Source organism: Cnephaeus nilssonii (assembly GCF_951640355.1).
Source record: "Cnephaeus nilssonii genome assembly, chromosome: 2".
Taxonomy (NCBI): domain Eukaryota; kingdom Metazoa; phylum Chordata; class Mammalia; order Chiroptera; family Vespertilionidae; genus Cnephaeus; species Cnephaeus nilssonii.
The window spans coordinates 35248574-35267832 of record NC_137073.1 but is presented as its reverse complement, the minus strand read 5'-3'; the positions used below and the strand labels follow the sequence as shown (position 1 = coordinate 35267832).

The 19259-nt window shown below is 57.0% G+C and overlaps 1 protein-coding gene across 3 annotated transcripts in view; it reads left to right on the top strand.

The window, feature by feature from the left end:
• COL26A1 (collagen type XXVI alpha 1 chain) overlaps nucleotides 1–19259 on the top strand; it is a 155786-nt gene that overhangs the window by 123122 nt on the left and 13405 nt on the right. For all 3 annotated transcript variants that reach the window (XM_079799384.1, XM_079799383.1, XM_079799385.1), the window contains exons 4-5: nucleotides 9289–9350; nucleotides 16990–17143. In XM_079799384.1, coding sequence (XP_079655510.1) covers nucleotides 9289–9350; nucleotides 16990–17143 — 216 coding nt within the window. The remainder of the gene's footprint in view (nucleotides 1–9288; nucleotides 9351–16989; nucleotides 17144–19259) is intronic.

The following is a 19259-nucleotide window of genomic DNA, read 5'->3' as shown; positions in this document are numbered from 1 at the left end:
AGGGAGCTGCTGACCAAAGAGGAGGATTGGCATTTCTGGATCCTGGGCCACCTTTCACCTTTCCGGGCTTGATTATCTCTCGCCCTTCCTTAATTGTGGGAATAATGTTCTCTTCTTAGGTTCTTGAGGCGGGTGGGAGACTGTTTTGTAAAGGCTGTGCCCTCAGCGGTGTTGTATGGACTCATTCTCACTATGGTGTAAATGACTGAGTGGAAGTAAGGGTGTGCCTACCCCAGGAGGATGAAATGGCTGCCGGATGCATACACAGAACTGGGTTTTAGCTCTGGTTCAGCTCCCTCCTCGAATGTGTGGCTGTGGCACTTACCACCCCAGGACTGTTTCCTAATCTGTGAAAAGAAAGGGCCGGATGAGACAGCTCTTAGAGCCTTCCGGTCTTCACGGTGGTGGGGAGGTTTGCTTGCTAACGTAGAGTACAAAGAACAGCTGCCTTCCTCAGACATGCACTCCGTGCTAAACCTGCTCTCTCTCTAACCAGTTCAGGGCCCGAGGAGGTGTCCTTGATTATCCCTGTCTTGCGGGCAAAGCAACTGAAGTTCAGAGTTAAGTAACTTGCCCAAGATCACACAGGTTGCGGGGGGGGGGGGGGGGGGGGGGGAAGGGAGTGGGAGGAGGATAGAGAGGTGACTAAGCCATAAGCTATTAGACAACCACTGTAAATCCTGTGCAAGCGCCTAGCCTACGGATTGTCCAAATGTGTCTTAAACTATCCCAGGGGTGGGGCTGGGGTGGGGAGAAGTGTCTCTAAGAAAGAATCAGATTGTGTCCAGGTGATCCTCCAGGCTGGGAATAAGGCAGTTAGCAGAAGAGCATCCTCGGTGAGGGTCTGTGCCTGTAGAGAGGATGGGCCCCATGAAGTCACCCTTCGGTTTGCATGGCAACCTCCTCCTGCTGGGAAAGGTGAGGTCCAGATCTGAACCTGCGTCAGGGGTCTCCTCACCTGCCCAATTCTCCTCCCTGACCTCCTCCCATGGTATCTCAACAGGTGACCAGATAGGCCTGGGCTCCAGCCAGACCTACTCCGGCGAGGAGGGATGAGGCGGCAGCTGAGAGTAGGGTGTGCAGCGAGGGGGCAGGCCAGACCCAGAAGTATGTAAGCGCCAGACGCTGCCTCGGGGAGCTGAGCCCACTGTCACAAAGCAGGTAGCTTCCGTGGGGGCATGACTCCCCGAGAGATGTGGGACCGGCCTCTGCACATGCTGCTCCCTTGGGTGTCTGAGAACCGAGTTGGGGGCACCGAGACCTGCCCACCTCTTGCCCACCTTGAGCCCAGAGAGTAGGAGGTGCTTATTGGGGTTCCCACCCCCTGCAGTCAGAGCAGCTTCTGGGTTCCCACCCCCTGCAGTCAGAGCAGCTTCTCTTGGACCTTCCCCTTGCCTGTGGAGGAGTGGGGACCCCAAGGAAAGAAGGGACCTGCCCAGGTACATGCAGAGAAAGGTGCCGAGCTGCTCCCCAGGCCTCCGTCCTCTTTTCCTGGGACCCCTCCTCTGCTTCTCCATCCAGTCCTACCTCCTGGGCTTGGGCCGGTGACTGGGTCTTTAGTTCTTAAAACTCTGCTCCCATTTCTTCTGAAAGCCCCAATGACCAAAGAGATGCCACCTCATCGATTCCCTTATCCGGGGATAGAATTGCTGGGTCACAGAGTGGCCTTCTAAGCAGCCTTATCAGAACCTGCCAAACGATTTCTAAGTGGTTACCGCAGACACTCCATTAACACAGTCTGGGAAGAGTCCCAGCGGCTTCCGTTCTCTTTAGTACTTGGTGTTGTTCATCTTTTTAATTGTAGCCATTCTGGTGGGTGTGTGGGAGTATCTCATTGTGATTTAATTAGCATTTCTTTATATGGCCCAGTTGAGCCCCTGTACACAGGACTATTGGCCAGTTGGATATCTTATTTTGTGATATAAGTATTCCAAGAAGCCTCTTCTACTGGTGATAGGCCTCTTCGCTCTCTGAATGGTGTCTTCTGATGAAAAGAAAATCTCAATTCTAATGCAGTCACTTTTTTTTCCAAAGTTTTCTTTAATGTTAGTGCTTTTTGTGTCCTACTTGAGAAATCTTTATTCTGAAGTCATGAAGGTAGTCACCTATGTTTTCCTCTAAAAGCTGTATTGTTTTATCTTTCATATTGAGATCTATGACCCATTTCGAATTGACTCTCATGGGTGGTGTGGGTTAGGGTCCAATTTTTTCATTTTACTTTTCCATTTCAATATTCAGTTGACCCAGCACCATTTCCCTACCATACTGTGTTTGTGTACTTTATATTGTGTGGCTGTATAAGTGTGGGTCTTTCCTTGAACCAACAATAGAGTGTCTTAATTACTACACTTTTATAATATGCCTCAGTTCTGATAATATAAGTCTTCTATATTGTTTTCTGTTTGTTCCAGATGGCCTTGGCTATTCTTAGACCTTTGCATTTTCATATACATTTTAGAATCAACTTGCCAACACGCGCGCACGCACACTCACACACACAAACACACACACACACATGCACACAGCCTTCTGAGATTTTGAATGGAATTGTATTCACTCTATCGATCAACTAAATTAACATCTTTACAATATTGGGTCTTTCATACCATGAACACAGTATATCTTTCCATTTATTTAGATCTTCTTTAATTTCAGTGATAATTTATGGTTTTCAGTAGATTTATTCTTAGACAATGGTGCCTTTGTGAATGGCATTTTAGATTTCATTTTCTATTTGTTTGTCACTGTTATATAGGAATGTGGTTGTTTTTTGTGAGCTGTTTTTATATTCCAGTGATGGTGCTAAATTAATTTAATAATTCCCCTTTAGATTTTGTTGGGGGGGAAGCTGCTTTGGGGTGTGGTCCAGCCATGGTGCAAGACCCACTGACTTTGAACTGTGGGCTGGATATGGAGGTAGAGAGGGAGGAAGATAGATTCAGCTAGCCAGGCCAGCAGAGCCCCTAGGGCTAAGCTGGGGTACAGAAGTCTCAGACTTTGCCAGTGTCCAGCCATGGTACAGGCACTTGTCTTCACCTCCCATGGACAGTTGCTGCCCTGGCCAGGAGCTCAGCCTACCATGCCCTCATGGGAAGGGAAACCTGGGTTCTGATTCTGCCCTTTAACCGTCCGTCCGTGTGAGCTTGAGCACATTGCTGAGCCTCCTCACCCACCAGGAAGGATGGGTAATCCTGTCTCTCATCCACTAAGTGCCTGATAAACATTTGGTGAATTGATTTCACTCACTAGTGTTATCCCTTTTCCCCATGGAGTGTTTCTGAACTTTGCCAGAAAGTTCCACAGTCCAGGGGCTGCTGACGAGGGTGCCAGACATGGGGTGGAGGTAGCCAACTCCCATTGTATTCTGAGAAGCTTCAGTGCTTCTCAGTCCTTTGGGACTTGTGTTCAGCAACATACTGAAGACACCATGCAAAGCTGCCCCTCTCCCAGAAGGAACTCAAGTTACTCTTCAATAAAAGTCTTGGCAGAAGTTCCTGAATAATCTTGCCTTCTCTGTGATCCCTGATATAGAAAAGGACGGAATTTAATTATTCTGTCCTGTCCACCAGCCCTAAGGCTGGGCCTGGCGGGCAGCCACATCTCTATCCGACCAGCAGGCTCCCCGGTCCCTGATGGGGTTCATTGCTCTGGTATGTGTTGAGGAGCATAGGGGAGGCACAGGGCAGGGCCCCTACCGTCGGCCTGACCTTGCTCTCTTTATCCTTCCTTTTGGGATGTGTGGCTCAGAGAAATCCAGTCTGTTTGCCATTACCTGGATAAGCAGTTCTCTACAAGTTAACTGGACAGGTGGCTTCCCAGGCTGCCCCAACCAGGGCACCTAGCTCAGTCCACCATGGCCTCATGGGAAGGGAGACTGGATTCTGATTCTGCCATTTAATTGACAGTCTGTGTGGCCTTGAGTATGTTGCTGAACCTCTCTGACTGTCAACCTCTCTACTACCTTAGAGCTGCAGGCTGAACTGGAGATACTAGGACTGGAGAAATCTAGAATTTATCATGCCCTCATTGCCCCCGGGGCCTGGAGATCCCTGAGGCCTCTGGAAATCTAGCCTGCAGCTGGCTAGCTCCCCCCCCAAGCATCTCTAAGCCTTATGGCTAATTGGATTCCCACCTGTTACAGAAGCTTAAGTAGGGGACTTAGTGAGGTCTGTTTGGGCAGGTTTCCAGTGCAAGGTCAGACAGAATCCCACAAAGGCGAGGAGTGGTGGGCCCCGTCCTGCATAGGAGAGGCACACAGATGGGCACTGCCCCTCAGCATGGCCACTTATATGTCCAGAGGCCCTTGAAGGTGAGGCCACCTATCCCTGGGTCCTTGTCACAGATAAGGCATATCTACAGAAGGGACAAAGTGCTAAGTAGGGTTGCCAAAATTTTGTGTTTTTATTTCCTCAATCTGGTAGTGCTATCTTTAAGGCAGCTGGAGCTGAATCACGGAACCCTCCTGAGTTCGGGAGACATTGCCCTGGTTGATGAGTCTAGTGAGGACCTATCTGTGGGTAGGGCCTTATAGCAGTCAGTTTCCCCAGAGAAATAGAACCAAGAAGGGTTGTGTGTGTGTGTGTGTGTGTGTGTGTGTGTGTGTGTGTGTATAAATATATCTACTTACCTATCTCTATAGATATATGTTAAGGAATTGGCTTATGCAATTATAGGAGCTGGCAAATCTAAAAGCCTTAGGGAAACCAGCAGCTGGAAACTCAGGCAGGATCTGCTGATGCAATCTTGAGGCAGAATTCCTACTTCTCTGGGAAACCTCTGTTTTTGCTCTTGAAATCTTCAACTGGTTAGATGAGGTCTACCCACATTATTTGGGGTAACCTCCTTTACTTAAAGTCAACTGGTTGTAGATGTTAACCACATCTGCAAAATAACTTCACAGCAACACCTAGACCGGTGTTTGACCAATAACAGCACCGGAGCCTAGCTAGGTTGACACATAATATGAACCTTCTCAGGCCTCCAGCCTCCCTTCAGCCACGGAGTCTCAAGGCTGCTAATCCTAAGGGGCCACAGATATGGGGGGAAACCGGTTCCCCTCACCCCAGACCAGAAATGTGAGCTTCAGAGCCATTCCCCTCACGCACTTTGTGGTGTGTCTTCACATTGATCTCTCCTGACACCTGCCACATTTCTCAGGGGCGGGTCAGGGAGAGAGTATCAGGCCCATTTTACTGAGAGGAGACCAAGACTTGACGGTCAATGACGTTGCAAAGGTGTTGGCTTGGCAGTGGAACCAGATCTTTAGATTCTTCTTCACCTTCAGGACACAGGCAAGTGTCTCCTTACACTGTAGGCCATCCCCAGTGACCTGCGGGCGGGCCTCACTGCCTGTGCTCAATGGGGGGGCCCTAGAGAGAGGGAGGGGGTGGCTCCTGCCATAAGGCCACGAACTTGGCCAACTTCCTTTCCTCTCTGGGCCGTGGTTTCCTACCTGTAAATGATTTTCAAGGTCTTTTCCTGCTCTGTTCAGAAGACTAAGAACTATGAACAAATGGCCCTCAAGGGATGCTTGTTTCATTCAATCCATGAATATTTATTAAGACCCTACTGTGTGCCTGCTCACACGTGAAACCAGAGGTGAGTTCGTGCAGAGGGGAGCAGAGGCCGCAGTCTCACAGGAGCAGGGAGCTGCCCTCAGTGTGGCAGTGGCTCTGAGGGGTGGGTCTTTGGGGATAGGGCCACTCTTCTTCCTGTTGGAGTCTCATGGCCGAAGCCTCACAGTGGACTCACTCGGCCTCTTTAGATTCCTCTGCAGTAGCCAACCCCTACCCCATGGATGAAACCCCTCTCAAGGGTCAGGTCTTGGGAATCCAGCCTCATTCAGGAGGAAGGTCCAGAATTTTGGGTGCAGGGCTATCACCAGTTGAAGTGCTGGCCAAGGGCAAACGGCAGGGGGGTTGGAACTGCCATCTTGCTGAAGGTGGACAGAGCCCCGCAGTGAGGGCCCAAGGGCGAGGGTACAGGTGCCAGGAGAATCGAGTCCAGGCCCCTGAGGCCCCTGGAGCTGATCCAATGTCAACTCCTTCACAAATGGGAAACTGAGGCGCAGAGAGGTGAAACGCAGGCCTCTCAAGCCACACAGTGAGTTAGTGGTCTCTGCAGAGTTCCCTTTCCTCTGACCACACCAAGGAGTTAGCCTCTCTCTCTCTCTCTCTCTCTCTCTCTCTCTCTCTCTCTCTCTCTCTCACACACACACACACACACACACACACACACACACCCATTTGTCTGGCACATCCACACTTCCAATAGACACATATTGGCAAAGATTTCCCGCTACCTGTGTCCTAGACACGAGGGACCTGTGTGGTGGCCGGGCGCTCGTGGGCCTGCAGGGGGTGGGAACATGGGAATCACAGAATCTCAGCAAGTTAAAGTCTTCATGTTAAGAGGGGAAACCGAGGCCCAGAGCTGGGCAGGCAGGGCCTCAACCAGTCACAGAGCCAGTCATCCCATCAGCGCCGTTTCCACCTCTCCATGAATAACTGGAGAAAGCTAAACAAACATAATTTAATTGCCTGTCGATGACAGAATGCCAGGGGAGCCATAAACCCCGCCTGGTCTCAGAGCGCCTGCCAGGGCAGGTGGCACGGGGAGGCCGCGCTGACGGACTCGCCCCGGCCCGTTGGCTGGGTCCCCGGGGCCTCTCTGCGGCGGGAGAACTGGACCCCCTGTGCCCACCAACAGCCAAGCAGCTCCTCGCTTGCCAAACAGGGCGCCCGGTGCCAGAGCAAACTGGGCCCAAGCCCAGCACACTTTCCAGAAATAGGTTCCTGCGAGAGCCCCAGGCTCCCCTCCCTCTGCTGACCTTCCCCCCTGCAGGGAGTCCTATTTGTTGCCTCAGATCCTGGAAACACTTTGTTCAAGGTCCATAACCGCTGTAGAATGTTCCATGGGTGGGGCTGGGGCTCTAAGTTACAACTTACCCGTGTCCATCCTCCTCCTGCTCTTCCTGCTGCCCCAGGGTGGGGTGCCCTCCCCGTGGGGAGAGGAGGGGAGCTGGGGCTCACGCATCCTGCCCTCCGGAGTCAGCCTGTTCCCCAGGAGATATGGCTGCTCAGGACGGCTCCTGGGCCTTGGCTGTGCTCACCCTGCCAGTCTTACACAGTCAGCAAGGGGCTCCTGGGCACCCCGCTCCCCCCCCCCCCCGCCCCCGTGCCTCCAGGTGGACGAGGGGATGGTTGTGTGTGGTGGGCGGATGGATGGGGTGTAGGGTGGGTGGATGGATACATGGGACTCTGTTTGTTTTGATCTCCATTTTTCCCATTAAAGGCTCCTTTCAAAGGCCCAGGATCTGACATGCTGGGCTGTCTGTGTGTAAGAAGGAGGCACTAAAGATCCGCAGGCTCCTTCCCTGTGGTTTGGCCTTATTGACGGGGTGGGGGGGGGGGAGGCTTTGGGACCCAGCTCTTTCATAGGGTGGCTCCCCGATATCAGTGCCTGTGGGCCTTTCTCCTCAGCTGGGTCCCCGTGCCCAGGGAACACTGCCCCTCCCTGTTCCTTTCCCTTTCTTTACCGTCCCTTCCCCGGAGAAACTAGAGGGAATCCATGTGTACAACCTCCCCCTCCCCACCCTCCCCCATTCAACCCCAAACCACCCCCTCTCTCCCTGGTCTTTGTGAAGTCCTGCCCGACCCATTCTCCTAGTTGTTTTAAAGTTTCCGTGTTTATACCTCAGTCTTTAATCTGTTTTATGTATTGAGGTTACTGACAAGGTTTATTGGGGGGAAAAGTTCTGTTCCTAAAACAAGCCTATAAACCACTGGCTGGACCCAGCCCAGGGGAGCAGGGAGGGCGATGAGGGTGCGCGGGGCTCTGCCGCCCACGCAGTAGGCCTTCTAACCCCGGGCAGCGCTGGTGAGCAGAAAGCAGTGGGTGTCAGCCCCCCGGCCCCGAGGCCAGGCACTCCTGGCCAGGACACAGCCTGGACCACCTATTCCCGCGGCCCAAGGTTCCCCTGGCCATCACCGCCCCCTCCCCTCACAGAGCAATCACCACTTTAGAACAGGGACATTAGCAAGGTGACCTGCATTCAGGGACAGTGACGGGGGCCTTTCCAAGGACAGGCTGGTGTGGGACCCGTGGGCCCTGCGGGTGCACGTGCAGGCCTCACTGCAGCCGAGGGGCCTCCACACACCCATGGGGCCTGTTGAGTCACCCAGCACCGCTCGTGCGTCTGTGTCTGTTTAACCAGAACGGGTTCCTGTCGGGTCAGGCTTTGAACTGAGTGAAGAATTCAGGTGTCCCCTGACACTCAGAGCAATAAAAGCTCTTTGGAACAGCTTTGGGCCATCTATTTCCTCGTTAAAGAGCTCTGGTTTTCTGGGCAGACAGACAAAGGAAGGTAATTCCAGCCCAGGGAGACGGTGCCTGAGGGTTAACCATCACTGGTCTCCTAATTGGCCTTCCGGCTCCAGGCCTCCCATCCTCCCACTGTACACTTCGCTGCCAGAGTGGACTTGTAGACACGCAAACTGACCTTGATTTTCACCTCCTCCAGTGGCTGCCCATTGGCCTCGGGAGTTCTTCCTGCCAGAACCTCTGTGGTAAGGCCCCTGCTCCAGCATTGGTGGCCCCGAGGGGTGCTGTGCTCTGGCCAGGCTGCTGGCAGGCCCCTATTCTGTTCCCCTCCAGGCCTCAGCACCTGTTCTTCCCCTCCTGGACCTGGCCTCTCCCTCTTCCTCACCTGGCCAATCACTGTATATCCCTCAGGCCTCACTTTTTATGCCACTGACTGCAGGATGCCCTCCCCTACCCCTGACCCCCCACCCCAGACAGGCTTTGGCGACCCCATGATGCTCTCTTGCATGTTCTGTTCTGACAGCTCTAGCATAGACCTTACCAGTTGTGCCTTTGACACTGCAGTTCTGAGTCAGGGAGCACATGTCATTTGCTGTCCGTTCATCAGCTCTCAGATACTTTTGAGCCCCTGCTTTGTGCCAGGTGCTGAGATTCAAGAGCAAACAAAATAAACAAAGACCCCGGCCCTCAGGAAGCTCACAGGCTGGCTCAGCGCTGGCTCAGACACTCGCTGAGGAAACGGAGAGCACTATGTGCTGTGGGCGCCCGGAAAGGAGGCTCCGAGGTCAGGAAGGCTGCACGGAGGAGGGGAGGCTCAGGATGGTGCCCTGATGGGTGGGTGGGAGTTTTCCGGGCGTACAATCAAAGAGTTGCCTGCTTCCTTATCCAGCGGCTGTCCTGGTGGCTGGGTTGCTCTCTCCCCAGGACCTACACCCCACCTTCACCGGGGCTCCTCTTCTCTTGCAGAATGCATGAACTGTACCCGGCTCAGCGACATGAGTGAGCGACTGATCACGCTGGAGGCCAAGGTCAGACAGACTGGGGAGCCTGGTCCTGGAGAGCTGGCTGTGGGGAGGATGCATCAGGCACCTGCAGAGTGTGGCTGGGGAACCCCAGCCTCAGGGAGTCCAGCAGGCCTGAGCAGCCTGGTCCCAGGGGTTGGGCGCTACCAGGGCCCAGGCAGCTGTGGGTGGCCTTCTGTAGGCTGGGCCACCTCCTGGGGTGGGGCAGGGAGTGGAAAGGGCAGGAAATCTGAAGGTCCCAGGCGGCAGGCTGGTCTGGGTACAGGCCTCGGGGGCTGAGGGACTGGATGCCCAGAAGTGGACCCCTCAAAGGAAGGACTGGTTGTCCCGCCAACCCTGCCCCAAGGGCTGCTACCCCTAACTCTGGCCCCTCCTCCTGCCGTCTGGCATGAGGCTGGGCACAGAGGAGCTAGCTGATGGAGGAAAAGCTTCCCAGCATTAGCCAGCCCTCGGCCAGTCTACATCAGGGGAAGGAGAAGGTCGCCTCAGAGGCAGAAGGACTTGATGAAGGACAAGTGTTTATTTGAGAATGGCCCCAGGTGGCACTGGAGAAGAGAGAGGAAGTCAGCCAGGGGAGGGAAGAATGTGCCGGTGCAGGTGTGTGGCGGGCAGGTACCCGGGAGGGTCCCTGGGAGGCGGTGCAGCGCTTGCTGTAGAGCAGGCCTCTAGGGGCCAGGATGCTCCCGTCCCTCCCTGGGCGAGGCGTCTGTGGGGTGGTGTTCCCTGTCACTCTGGCCTGCCCCCCAGCTCACTCATGGCCAGAGAAAGCCCTTGGCAGGTACAGGCAGGGAGAAGGCAAAGCAGTGGGGGCCACGGGCTATGCCCCGCTAGGCCCTTCTCTGTAGTACCCCAGAGGTCTGCGAGCAGGCGCTGGTGACTGACTAGAGGGGCTGGGCCTAGGGGAGGACAGACCCCTTGGGGCAGCAGAACTGCAGGGGAGGGATCGCCTGGCCCAGGGCAGAGCCGGCACTGGGAGGCTGGCTTTACCTGAGCCTGAGGCAGAGCCCCAGCTGGGGCGGTGGTTCGGCCGGAGAGAGGCCTTACGTAGGAGGTGTGTGATGATGGCCAGCTACCAGGGAGGCCAGAGCGAGGCCAGAGCACTGAGGTGGGCAAGAGCCCTGAGAACAGCGCCAGCTGTTCCCGCCCACCTGGCCCTCACGCAGAGACACATACACATGGACACATACACAGACACATAAAGGTACACATGAACACACGGACACACATACATAGACACAACATACAGATACCACATACAGGCACACAGACACATAGACACACATGCACATACACACAGCCCTTGCCAACCCCTCATTGCCTTTGGCCCTGCCCCTGCCTGGAAAGCTTGACTGTGAGGGCACCTGCCTAGTCTGGTGGGGGCTGCAGGTGACTTGTCCCAAGGGGTCAGACATACGTGGGACCACCCACCAGCTAGGTGACTTCAGCAAGCTCCCGCCTCCTCGTCTGCAGAATGGATTCAAGCCCCAGCTTCCCGGGGCTGCGGGGCCTCGGGTGATTTGGTGGTGGGACCCGGCTTTGGAAATGGTTGGATGCCAGACAGGTGTGAGGGTCCGTGTTATCATCGACGCCACGCCTCTGTTCCCACCGTACAGGTGAAGACACGGGTGCACAAGAGACATTCGTGCAGAGCACAGGACACGAAAGCCCCAGGGCTGAAGGCCTCTTGGTCCCCCACCCCTTCTGTGGGAGGGAGGCTCCTCCGGCTGCCAGGCTCCCGGTCCCAGGCCTGGGTGGGGACCGGTGCCCTCCTGGGGGTCAGTGGCTTTTGGGCGCTCGGGATGGAGGCTTCACAGAGAGGATGCAGCCACGTGGGCCAAGCTACACGGGGATGGGGAATCCCCGGAGGGGTCACAGTGCTGGGGAAGATAATGGGGTGTACTTCTGGCACCCAAGGTTTTAGGAAAGGCAGGGTCCCTGGGCCAGCTGCCTGACGGACATTTTCCAGGCACCTGAGGCCTCCGCGTGGTTTGGCAGAGCATCGTCCACAGCCTGCCTGGCCCCCGCCCAGCACCTCGGGGTGTTAAAAGTCACAGCTCCGGGGGAGGACTGGCACCGTGCCAGCTGTCCCCACCCACCTGGCCCTCACCCATGCCCTCCTGCCATGAGCAATTCCTTCCCACGTCCGCCCAGTCCTGACACCTCCCTCCATCTCCGCCCCAGCAGCAAAGCCTCGGGGCGCGGGCTGGTGGCCAGGCTTGCTCTCTGGCCTGAGCATCGTGACCCCGCAGCAGACTTTGGGGGTGGGGTGGGGGGACACAGCAGGATGTGTTTGAGGAACCAGGGCTAGGGTTCCTGTCCGAGCAATAGCCCTGTCTGGGCACATCCCTTCTTGACTCCGGGCCTCATTCTGCTGTCCCGTGAAATAGAAGTTGAAGGAGTCACTTCCCTGCTCCTCAGTGGGACATTCTGAGGCAGGTATATAGCGGGGGGCTCAGGTGGTTCTTGGGTGGCGGGTAGTGAGGGGAGGTAGCTTGGGTCTGGGATGTGCAAAGAGGTGGCTGCACCTATTTCCTTACGGGGAGCCCAGCTCAGCAGCCCCCCTCCTTCTGAAGTCCCAGGTGGGGGCTGGGAGACTCCTGTCCCAGCTCACCTTCTAGCTGCCCGCCTGCCTGCTCCAGGCTCAAGCATCTCCTAGAGCCGTGGTCGGCAAACTGCGGCTCGCGAGCCACATGCGGATCTTTGTCCCCTTGAGTGTGGCTCTTTCATAAAATACCACGGCCTGGGCGAGTCTATTTGAAGAAGTGGTGTTAGAAGAAGTTTAAGTTTAAAAAATTTGGCTCTCAAAAGAAATTTCAATCGTTGTACTGTTGATATTTGGCTCTGTTGACTAATGAGTTTGCCGACCACTGTCCTACAGGGGTAGGGCCACTAGGAGTTTTGTTGGCCTGGGTCAGAGGCCTTGAGGTAGTGGCCTGGAGAAGGAGAGGGTCACAATTTAGGCAAGTTGTCAGGACAGCCCAGCAGCCCCGGGGAATGCACCAAGGTCAGATGAGCCTGCAGGGGTCAGAGGACATGGAGCTGGGCCAGCCAGGCCAGAGGCTGGGGTCTGGTGGCCAGCGACCGACGGCAGAGCCAGGCAGCCAGACCCCAGATGGGAGTCAGATCAAGCAGCTGACAGAGAGCAGCAACCAAAGGCCTGAAGGCTGAGGCTCTGCTCCCTCCGGAGAAGCCTGTGTGGATGTGTCAGGAGAGATGCATTCAGGAACAAGTATCTACCGGCAGCTGTTCCTTGAGGACGGGTATTGTTTGTTTAACAAAAGGTCCTGAGATGGTTTCGGTGGCTCAGGAACCCAGGCTCTTCACTGTGGAGAGCAGCTACAGAGTTGGACAGGTTCCAGCCTCAGACTAACGAGAGGGCACAGTCCTTTCTTGGCCACGTGCAAGTCCCAGCCTGGAGGGCAGAGCCCTCCCAGCACAATTATGGCCCACAGCTGTAGTTGTAAGCTTGACCCTATGGTCCGAACACGTGGCCCCACGTGCCTAAGTGATATAGGCTGCAAGTAAACAAAGCTTGACCAGGTGCATGTAATTGAGTAGGATCGAAACCCACGAGAATGTTGTCAACATCTTAACTACGCCCTTACTGTGCCTCGCGGCATCTGCTATAAAATAAAGACACGGCTCGTAGTCCGTGGCGCTGTCTCTCCATCAGAGAAGCAGAGTCCCACCCAGACCAGCTTTCATTCTCTTGTCTGTCTTTTCTCAATCCTTCACCGCCCCCTCTCAGGGCCACTGAACCTGGCTGAGCTGGCGTGGCACATAAGGCGCCCTGGGGCTGAGTATGCCATGGCCGCGCTGGCTCGCCACACTTCACAGCCTCCCCCTTCACCTCTTTAGTGAATTATCTTTTGTCCTCACGGTCCATGCCTCATGGTGACAACGTGGCTACTGCAGTTCAAGGCATCACATTCTAACACCGAGTTCAAAAGCAGGAAGTAGTAACCCCCAACAAACTCATTATATCTCAATGGCCAGCACTGGGCTATATGCCCACCTCCTAGTTGCCAGGAAGCTGGAAAAATGAGTACCTGGTCAATCATGATTCTTTCTCTGGGGCCCAACAGGGTGTTCTGGAGCAAGGGAAGAAGGGGCAGTGGGGTCCAGACACCCATCAGGGTCAGCTCCATCTTCACTACCTGTAGGCGCTGGAGCTGCCAGAGGACCCAGTCCTAGCAGCTGGTCTGGGAGTCCTACCATCCTCTTTTCCTGGGACAGCTGGATGGCTGTGGGGGGACAGAAGCCAGAAGGCCAGCAGGAAAAAGCTTTCGGCCTTCTTCCCCCTCCTCCGCCTCCGTTTACACTCTGACTTCATGGACACGAGGAGTGGGAGGGAGCCCGAGGGGACTTCCCTGCGTGGGGGTCATAGAAGCCTCGGAGTTCGGCGGGCGTCTGGTGCCAAGCGGCCAGACCACAATGACGTCATCAGGGCCACTGCCCTGGAAGGCCGTGGTCTGGTTTTCATGGGCCGAGTCCCACGCCCACTGCCGCCTGCCTTGGTGAGCTCATGCCCCCGGCAGGGTGGGATCAGCTTCTCCAGAAGGTTGGCCACGGCCGGGCCAGGAGGGCTTAGGCCCGGGCCAGGCCGTGTCAGCGCTCCTCTCCCGGGCGCGGGCTCTGTGGGCCTGTGTCTGTGTGGGAGGGGCCCCAGGAGGGAGGGAGCCAGGCCTCTGGTGCGGGGACAAGGCTGCATGTGGCAGGTCCCTCTGGGAGCCCAGAGCCTGCCCCCAGGAGCCAAGGTCAGGCACCCCTCCTTTAATCCCGCCAAGCTGCCCCGGCCCCTACTGCTCCTGCCTACTCCCTGTTAAATAGGCCCATAGGTCCTGAGACACTGCCCCTGGACCCACCCACACTGGCCACCTTCACCCCAGGCTTGCCCTCTCCCATGCCCTTGTTTGCCTGGTGGCAATTCCACTGTCCCCAGAGCCAGACCAGTAATGGGAGAGCCACTCCCACCTTCATCCACGCCTGCCCCCAAGACCCAGGTCCTGCCGGTTCTCCTCACGCCCATCCTCACGCCCACTGTCCAGGGTCCGCTGCCTCCTGCCACCGGCAGCCAGCTCTCCCCGCTCCCCAGCCCCTCGACTGCCCCAGAGTCCCTGACTGTGACCGTCCAGTCAGCTTCCCAGGGAACACTCAGCCGTTGAGGCAGAAATCGTAACCCCCCCTCCCCCCGGGGTCACAGGGGTCAGGAGACTGGGTTCCTCTCGAAGCTGCTGTGTGGCCTGAGCCAGCTGGTCCCCTTTTCCTTGCCTTTGTGAGGCTCCACTGAGGCCAAGGCTGTGGAGAGGCGGACGGGCACGACGGGGGGCCCTGCCCTGCTGTCTGCCCGCAGAGTGACCCTGGGCAAGACGCTTGTGGTCTCTGAGCCTCTAGTACCTCCTGGCCTATGATGTGGCCACTGACCCTTCCTGTCTCATGGGCTCTTGGGAGGATCAGGTAGGGGAGGGGCTCAAAGCAGTCACCGGAGCCCCACAGGGAGGAGCCCAGCCGCCCAGGACAGATGGAACCTGAGACACTTGGTTCCCAAGGATCCTCGGAGACTGTGTCACCCAGGCCCAGAAACACTGCAGAACTGGGGGGCGGGAGTGGGGGGTTGGTGGTGGTGGGGGGTGCTCAGAAGGGTCTTTGCCTCATACCTGGGAAACCTCAGCCCAGCCCAGGCCTAAGTTCTGTGAAGGTAGCTTGTAGTCATTCCCATTTTGCTGATGGGAAAGCTGAGGCTCACAGAGGTCATGATGCTTGCACAAGGTCACACAGCGGCCACATGGGAAAGCCAGGATTCAAGCCAGCCTGTATGGCCGCAGGACCTGAGCCTCCCCCATTAGACAGCACTTAGCCGGGGCCGGGCTCTGGGGACCAACAGCAGGAGGGCGCCTGCTCCAAGTGGGTCTGTCTCCCACTCCGGCTGGCCATTGGCACAGGGATGGAGTGGAGGGCCCCTTCTGCCCAGAGGGTGAGACGACTGTAGGGAGGAGGGGGCAGCTCCCTGGGGTCTCAGATCTTCCTCAGGAGGGAAGGGCAGGGCTGGCAGAGGGCCCTGCAGGAGCCAGGGGCTGCAGGAGGGAGTCTCAGGTCAGGAGGGGCCCCGGGGGTCATTCAGGGTATCTGGAACAGAGCCACAGGTGAGGCCCAGGAGGGGCAGGGTGAAACGGGCACCTGTGCAGGGACAATGGAGGTTTGGAGGGGGACTGGGTAGGGTTCGTTTGGCATGAAGTCTTCATCCCACTGCTGTGTGGAAGCGAGTGGGGGGCTCCAGGAGGGGAAGGATGGAGGTAGGAAGGCAAGAAGCTGCTGTGGAGCCTGGGCCACAGGCCAGGGGAGACGGCTGACTGCAGGCCGAGGGGCACTGGGGTGGGGCCAGGGAAAGGCCAAATGCACAGGCCCTGACCCTCCCTGAACCGGGGGGGGGGGGGGGGGTAAGCCCCAGGGAGGCCCCAGGACTCTGCTGTTGGAGAGGGTTCAGGATGGGACAGTGGGGGTTCAGGCCTGGTGCCTGGGGTTTGGATGCCTTTGGGCGGCAGTGATCATCACAGCAGGCCCCCCAGACAGGCCCCCTCACCACCCTCTGCCCCATCCTCAGACCCCCTTAATCATGGGGAAATGGGGAGGGGGGCGTGCAGCTAGTACTCTAGCAGGATTCAGGGGTCTGGCTTCCAAGAGCTGGACTGAACCTGAGACACCAGACTCTTCCTCCCCATCGGTCAGATGGGGCACCAAGGGCAGGGACACACCACGGGGTGGGGGCAGGAGGCCAGACTCCATTAATACAGCTGAGGGGCCCCAGTGCCCTCCCCTCCCACTCCCGCCTAGGGCCTGCCCAGCTTCTCTGCACCGGCCATCCCATCCGGCCCTGCACTGATCCTGGGCACACAGTGCCCCCTGCTGGCCTCTTCAGAGGCCACCGGACTTTGCTGGAGCCACTGCGGCCTGGCTCCCAGTTGGAGAGAATTAGGGAGCCTGTCCTTGCCCAGGCCCTGGGTCTTGCAGTCTTTGACCCCTGACGCCCTCAAGGGGAGAGGACAGGCTGCTTTCCAGGCTGCCCTGAGTGGTCACAGCCTCCTTTTGTTTTCCTGGAGCTCCTACTAAAATTCATGTACCAAACCAGGCCCATTTCTTCTCTCTCTCTCTCTCTCTCTCTCTCTCTCTCTCTCTCTCTCTCTCTCTCTCTCCTTATTTTCCTCCCTCCTTCCCACCTTCCATCTATGCATTCGTCCATCTATCCATCCACAAACATTCCCTGACCATGTTATTTGTGCCCTGAGCCAGGCAGTGTGGGGGACAGGCATGCCCAGTGCCCCCTGGTGAGGAGACAGGGAGGTGGAGGTGGCCATGGTCATGACTCAGATCTCCAATCCCAGCGGCGGCCCCTCTAGAAAAAATGTACCGGGCTCTGAAGGTGTCCCGTGGGGACCTGCTTGAGCCTGAGGGTCCAGGAGGGCTCTCCTGAAACGGGAAGGGGAGGAGGGCAGGGGTGGGAGAGCATGCCGGCCAGGGGAGTGGGGGTCCCACTGAGGAGGGTGACCCCAACCCAGCAGGGGCAGCTGCAGGTCTCACGGGGCCTCTCCCTGTCCACATGTGTCCCTGGCCCAGCCCAGGCCTGACCCTCTGCCCTTCTCTGGCCCAGGTTCTCCTGCTGGAAGCAGCAGAGCGTCCCTCAAGCCCAGACAATGACCTGCCGGTCCCCCAGAGCACCCCACCGCCCTGGAATGAGGACTTCCTCCCTGACGCTATCCCTCTCGCCCACCCAGGGCCCCGAAGAAGGCCCACAGGCCCAGCTGGTGAGTGCGGCCCACAGGGGAGAGCTCGGGGCATGGCCTCCCGGGGAGTCCACAAGTAGGTCCCACCCGGGCCTGAGGTCAAACGTGCCCACATGGCATTTTAAAAACTTGAGCTGCCATTTAAACACTGAGGGATTTCACATAAAAATGAGGATTTCTGGCTCCTTTTAGAGAAATGGAGACTTTGGCCGTTGGGACTGGCAGTCCATCATGGAGACGACTGGCTGCAGATCTTGTCTCAGCTCCGCAGTTTGCCCCAGTCCCCACCATTCCCTATTGTATGCAGTCCAGCTGCTGTCCTCATCAGCTGCCCTGACGCTCCCTTAGCATCTTCATTTAGGCCCTCAGCCCAGCCTCCTCCTTGGTTGGCGCAATTTATAGCAGCCCCTGTCTGCATACCCCCCAGGACGGGGAGCTCACTGCCTCCCACCAGCTTCTGGGGACTCCCCGACAAGCTCTGACTAGAGTTGGAGGGCATCTGCTGCCCTGTTATTTCTCCCTTCCTTCCACATTTTAAAGTCAGGGATAAAAAGTTCTTCCTGTAGCTTCCATCCACTGGTCAGGATTCTGTCCTCTGAGCCTGTGCGTAGTAATAACAATTGTAGTGATAGTAGCCCGAATTGTTGAACACCTTCCTTGTGCCAGGCACTATGCTGGGCCTTCACCTGAGTGGGTGTTCAGTATGGCTGAGCTCAGGGGTTTAAGGCTGATCCCCCCCTGACTGGTCAGTGTCCATGCTATGCCAGTTATTAAATATTTGTACACCATGCTAGGCTGGACAGATGCCCTTTCTGGTAAGCTCATAAAGCTCATAAAGCTTGGGGTCACAGAGAAAATTGAGGCTCAGAGAAGTGACCCCTGGGGTTACCCAGCGACCCGAGGGTTCCGTCTCCATGATTCTTGTCCCCACTGGAGCCCCTTGAAGGTGATGCTCTCCTTCCCTCTCCTCTCTGCCAGTTGAGCCCCAGCTTCTTAGCACCTCCCAGACTCAGCTCTGAGCACCTGCCCAAGCCCCTCCCTTCCTCCTCTGCCCTGCTTCATGTGTGTGCCCGTCCTGCAGGAGCAGGAGGAGGGAGGGTGACCCTCGGAGTGGGGAGAGTTGGCATCCAGTAGCCAGTCCTGGGGCTGGGGGAGGAGCAGATATTCTGGACTCTTCTGAGGCGCTGAGGCTGTGGGAGGAGGGGTGCGCTCAGGCTGTGGGTGAGGGGGAGCCTCTCCCTCTGGGTCCCCTGGCCCATTTCTCTGGCCACTGTCCCCAAGGCCTCACCCCAGAGGGCTGGGCCACACCCATGTTCTTTAAATCCTTCTTCTGTGACTGAAAAAGGAGGCTTCCCTTCTGGGGAGGACCCAGGCCTTAACCCCCTGGGGGGTGGGGGGGGGGGTGGGAGGGGAAGGCTGGGAGCCACTCTGGGTCTTCCTGGCCAGACCTTGCTCCTTCCCAGGGAAAGTGCAGTTCCAGGAAATGGCCACCAGGTGGCGAACAAACCCTACAAATGGTGACACCTGGATTCCCAGAGAGCAGGTGGAGTCTCCCCAAAGCAGAATGCTTGAGGGACCACAGTCACATGGAGTCGGAGATGGAAGGGCCTTAAGATCCAGCGCAGGCCCCTCCATCAGTCCAGCAGGCGTTCTGAGCGCCCTCTCCAGGCATTCCGGAGGGAGAAGGGCTGCCCCCAGGCCACACGGTGGGCCTCTAACCTCTATCTCCTCTCACTCACCCGTGGGGCCTGAGACCCCGGAGGTGGGCAGGCATGTCCCGTGGTGCTTCCTGGAGTCTCCGAGGAGGCCTCTTTGCCACAAGCCCGTTTCCCAACTCTGAGCAGGGAGCCAGAAGGACGTGGAGAGAGGGAACCTGACTCATCCACAGCCTGGCTCTGGGATCTTGAGTGAGGGGCCACACCTGGACCCTCAGTCCCCACCTGTCAGATAGAAACAAGAGCAGCTCTTGAGATCATAGAGGTCATTCGGTGCAGAAATGGTGTGTCCACTGTACTGCCCGACGCGGGCTGACGGCCCCTTTGCCCATCCATTCGGGGAACCTCAGGTGGACAGGCTCCTGGTGCAGGGCTGTGCCCACAGCACAGGTGGTCGGCCTGGAGCCGCCCGCTCAGCCCAG